The sequence below is a fragment of the Brassica oleracea genome, chromosome C8 (assembly GCF_000695525.1).
Source record: "Brassica oleracea var. oleracea cultivar TO1000 chromosome C8, BOL, whole genome shotgun sequence".
In the NCBI taxonomy this organism is placed as follows: Eukaryota; Viridiplantae; Streptophyta; class Magnoliopsida; order Brassicales; family Brassicaceae; genus Brassica; species Brassica oleracea.
Window position 1 is genome coordinate 19,823,987 of NC_027755.1, and position 4,095 is coordinate 19,828,081.

Here is a 4,095-nt window from a genome sequence, read left to right on the forward strand (position 1 = left end):
TTGGATACTTTATAATAATTTAGTTATCCTCAACTATTTTCAAATACTTTTAATAGAATTTTAAATTAAAAATATATATTTAGTGATGTTATATGTATATATAATTAATATTTTTATATATTCGGGTACCCGTTCGGTTCTCGGTTCGGTTCCGGTTCGGTTCGGTTATTTCGGATATAAAAATATAGGAACCGTTCGGGTATTTGAGGGTATTAATCCGGTTCCGGTTTCGGGTATTTCGGTTCGGGTCCGGTTCGGTTCTTCGGTTCCGGTTGTTTTGCCCAGGCCTACTCGAAACAATCATCTCATTCCCTTTACTCTTTATATAATTAAAGGAAGACATATATTTAAGGTTCATCGTAATTGCATGTACACAAAATTTAATGCGTTTATTAACATTTACTACAGAAATAAATTACATTCTTTTTGTCGGAGGAAAAAAGTCCGTCCGAGTCGGACTAACTTTTATTTTCGTCATAAGACCATCCGCAACTGTCGATATAGTGTTTATCTTAGCGCGAAATCTTAGGCAAATGTTAGTATAATAATCGTTTTATTTTTACTTTAGCTAAGAAAGAGTCCTTAGACAAGGAGGTTTAAGGATTAATCCTTAAGTGTGTGGCATCACGTGATAGGCTAGCGGAGGGGTGTGTTTCGCGTGGGAAAAAAAGAATCATTTGCTTTCTCCATCACGAAAAAAAGAGGTCTCGCGATATCAAAGGCGATTCGGCGACTGGAGAAGGGTGAAGGTAAATCAGAGCTTTCACTTTTTTTTTTGCATTTGGAGTTGTTGCATGTTGATTTCATCTGGTTTTAGGGTTCTATCGAGGGGTTTAAATTGATTTTGGGTCTCAAATCGAGTTGGGGATTTTATCGAATTAGGGTTTTCGTCTGGGTTTGCTATTTTGTTCATCTCGAGTCGTTTCTTTGTTGTTTTCGTCGTTATTAAGGTTCGGGATTGAGTTATAAATCGTTACACGGAATGGATTGAGTTCTTAATCGATTTAAGTCTCGGGTATAGGGTTTTAAATCGATTAGTTTTTGTTCTTGCAAGTGTTGAAATGGAGGAAGAATTAAGAGATATGAAAGCACACAAAGATTACTACAACATGCTTCATGCCGTTTCAGATGCGCAACAAGGTATTCCTCAACTCTGCCCCTGTGGAGCACTCACGAAGGAAGTCGTTGATGAAGAGGACACATATGACTACCTCCCTGGGAAAAGATACTTCATCTGCTGTGAGTTCGAGGTATTTAGTGTTCTCTGTTATTAAAATTCTTCTTCTTCGAAATGAATTTGCAGTTTGACAATGGTAATTATGTTTTGGCAGAATGACGGGATGCATTTCATGCAACCATGGGTTATGGGTATGCAACAAGAGGTTGAGAGGCTCAAAAAAGTATTCAACGAGCAGGAGAAGCTTCTGAGAGACTGCCAGGGCTTAAGGTGAGTGAAAATATTAATTGTAACATGTAATTGATGGTTTGTTAACGCAACCTTTGTAACAAAATGATTGTGTTTGTCTGATATATGTTCAGGAGCAGGTGAAGATGCTGCATTTGCGTCTGAATGAACTTGAGAGCAGCCATTCGGAGGTTAGTGTCTAAACTTACCGGTTAACTTTAGCTAGATAGTTTGCAAAACTTTCTAGTTCAAATGTAAGTTTGTAGTTTGAGTGAATTAACTTCTGTCCTTGAACTAGTTAACTTTCTGTTGTGATTTCGAAAGTGAACTGATATGTTATAAATGAAACGTAAACCAACATTAAATTGTGTCTAATTGCTTATTTTGGGGTAAAACTTCATTTAAGTGTCTTTAGCTGTAATGAGAGGACAGTTTCCTACTAGAAGTAAATATATTTGCGTAAATAATCCCCTATTTAGTCGCCTCCCTTTGCTTAGAGTCCAGTAAAACATAGTCTTCTTCCTAAATGGCAAACTTCACAAGTTTTGTTTACCTTTTAGCGAGCCAAGGGGTAATTGACCTTGACTCATCGGAACCTCTGTGCGTTAGCAGTCAAGGGGTAGCCAGCCAATGTTCCGATGAGTCTACTATCAAAGAGAGGACAAAATGGTCACCAAAGGAGGATATAATCCTCATTAGTGCTTGGCTCAACACGACCAAAGACCCAATAGTTAGTAATGAACAGAAAGGCCTTGCGTTCTGGAAGAGGATTGTAGAGAACTACAACTCCAGTCCTCTACTGGTTAGAACAATCCCACGAGAACTTGGGCAAATCAAGCAACGATGGGCTAGGATCAATGATTTGGTGTGTAAGTTTTCTGGTAGCTACGAGATGGCACTGAGGGAGCAGAGAAGCGGGCAAAATGACAACGACGTGATGAAGGCTGCCTTGGATATCTTCTTCAATGACAAGGGCTTTGAGTTCAACTTTGAACATGCGTGGAGAGAGCTTAGGCATGATATCAAATGGGGCTCCACCTATCTCGGGAAGGACAGTGGAAAAGACAAGTGCAAAACAGGTGATTCTGATGCTCAAGGGTCAGTGACAGAGGCACAAGAGAGACCCATAGGAGTGAAGGCAGCTAAGGCTGCTGGCAAGAGGAAGAAAATTGGAAAAGAAGAAGAATTAGGACAACTTAAAGAATTGATGGAGACCAAAAGGCAAATCTCAAATCAGAGTTTGCTTGCAAGTTTGTTTGCAAAGACCGAGCCACTGACTGAGATGGAATTAGCTCTGAAAATGAAATTAATGTCTGAGATGTTGTGATGGTTTGTTAACGCTAACTTAGTGATGTTTACTTATCTTTTTACTCATGCTTACGAATCTCATTTTACGTGTTTCAGGTGAAGTACAAGCCCATGTGAGTACTGAAGACAAAAGCTGCTGTGTGTTTTGTTTGTTTCTGCTCCTGTTTTCATGTGAACCAAGTCACGGGTTGTCTGTTGCCCTTTCTTGGCTTTATAACTATGTTGTCTCGGCTTTGTAACTCTACTGCTCTTCTTCTATTACCTGAAAAAACTTGTATCTCTCTGTTTTCAGTTTGTGAACTTGGAACGTGAAACTCTACTATTGTAAGCTCTCTGTTTCTTGAACTTGAAGTTGTTTTCAGTTTAAAACTCGTGTTACACTTGTTTCTTCTAGCATTATAAGAGCAACTCGTGTTTCTTCTAGCTCTCTGTTTCTTGAACTTGAACTTGTTATGCCACATATCATCACTTGATCATCACTTGATCATCACATATCATCAATTGAGAAATCACTTTTGAACTTTCCGACTTATTCATCATCAACATATCATGATTCATAAATCAATTTCAAGACTCAACCACAATTCATAAATCAATTTCAATTTCAAGATTCATAAACTGCTAAGTAATTTTTTTTTTTTAAAGACTAACCATGATTCATAACTTGATTAGTAATTTTTTTTTTAAGACTAACCATGATTCTTAACCTGATTAGTAATTTTTTTTAAGTCTAACCGTGATTCATAACTTGATTAGTAAATTTTTTTTTTTAAGGATTGCCAAATATGGAAGATGAAGTCGATCGAAGATTGAATGCGGCTTTGGATGAGGCTATCGATGAATATTTTGAAGATACATACAACAACATCGTGAACAACCAAACAAAGAAACAGACAAAACGTGCATATGTCGAACGAAACCGCGAAGAAGACCATACCCAACTATGGAATGACTACTTTAGTGAAAATCCGACATTTCCGCGAAAAATTTATTCAGACGTCGTTTTCGCATGAACAAGCAAGTATTCATGCGTATTATCGACACCCTCTCAGCAAATGTTCCATTCTTTCAGCAAAGAAGAGATGCAGTCGGACGGTTGGGTCTATCTACACTACAAAAGTGTACGGCGGCTCTTCGTATGCTTGCTTATGGCTGTGTGCTGACGCCGTTGACGAATATCTCCGACTTGGAGAAAGCACAACACTTTCATGTTTAAGCAATTTCACAGAAGGCGTAATACAGTTATTTGGAGATGAGTATCTACGAAGGCCCACTCCAGAGGATCTTCAACGACTACTCGATATTGGAGAGATGCACGGCTTTCCTGGGATGATAGGAAGCATCGACTGTATGCATTGGGAGTGGAAAAATTGCCCAACCGC

The 4,095-nt window shown here is 38.5% G+C and overlaps 1 protein-coding gene across 1 annotated transcript; it reads left to right on the forward strand.

The window, feature by feature from the left end:
• Positions 1–1,931: 1,931 nt before the first annotated feature.
• Positions 1,932–2,732, forward strand: LOC106308888 (glutathione S-transferase T3-like). Its single transcript, XM_013745993.1, has one exon. The coding sequence runs from the start codon at positions 1,932–1,934 to the stop codon at positions 2,730–2,732; it is 801 nt and encodes a 266-aa protein (XP_013601447.1).
• Positions 2,733–4,095: the final 1,363 nt, after the last annotated feature.

Excerpts from the sequence above, each read along its gene's own strand:
- LOC106308888 (XM_013745993.1), top strand. The coding sequence starts at position 1,932 with ATGGCAAACTTCACAAGTTTTGTTTACCTTTTAGCGAGCCAAGGGGTA.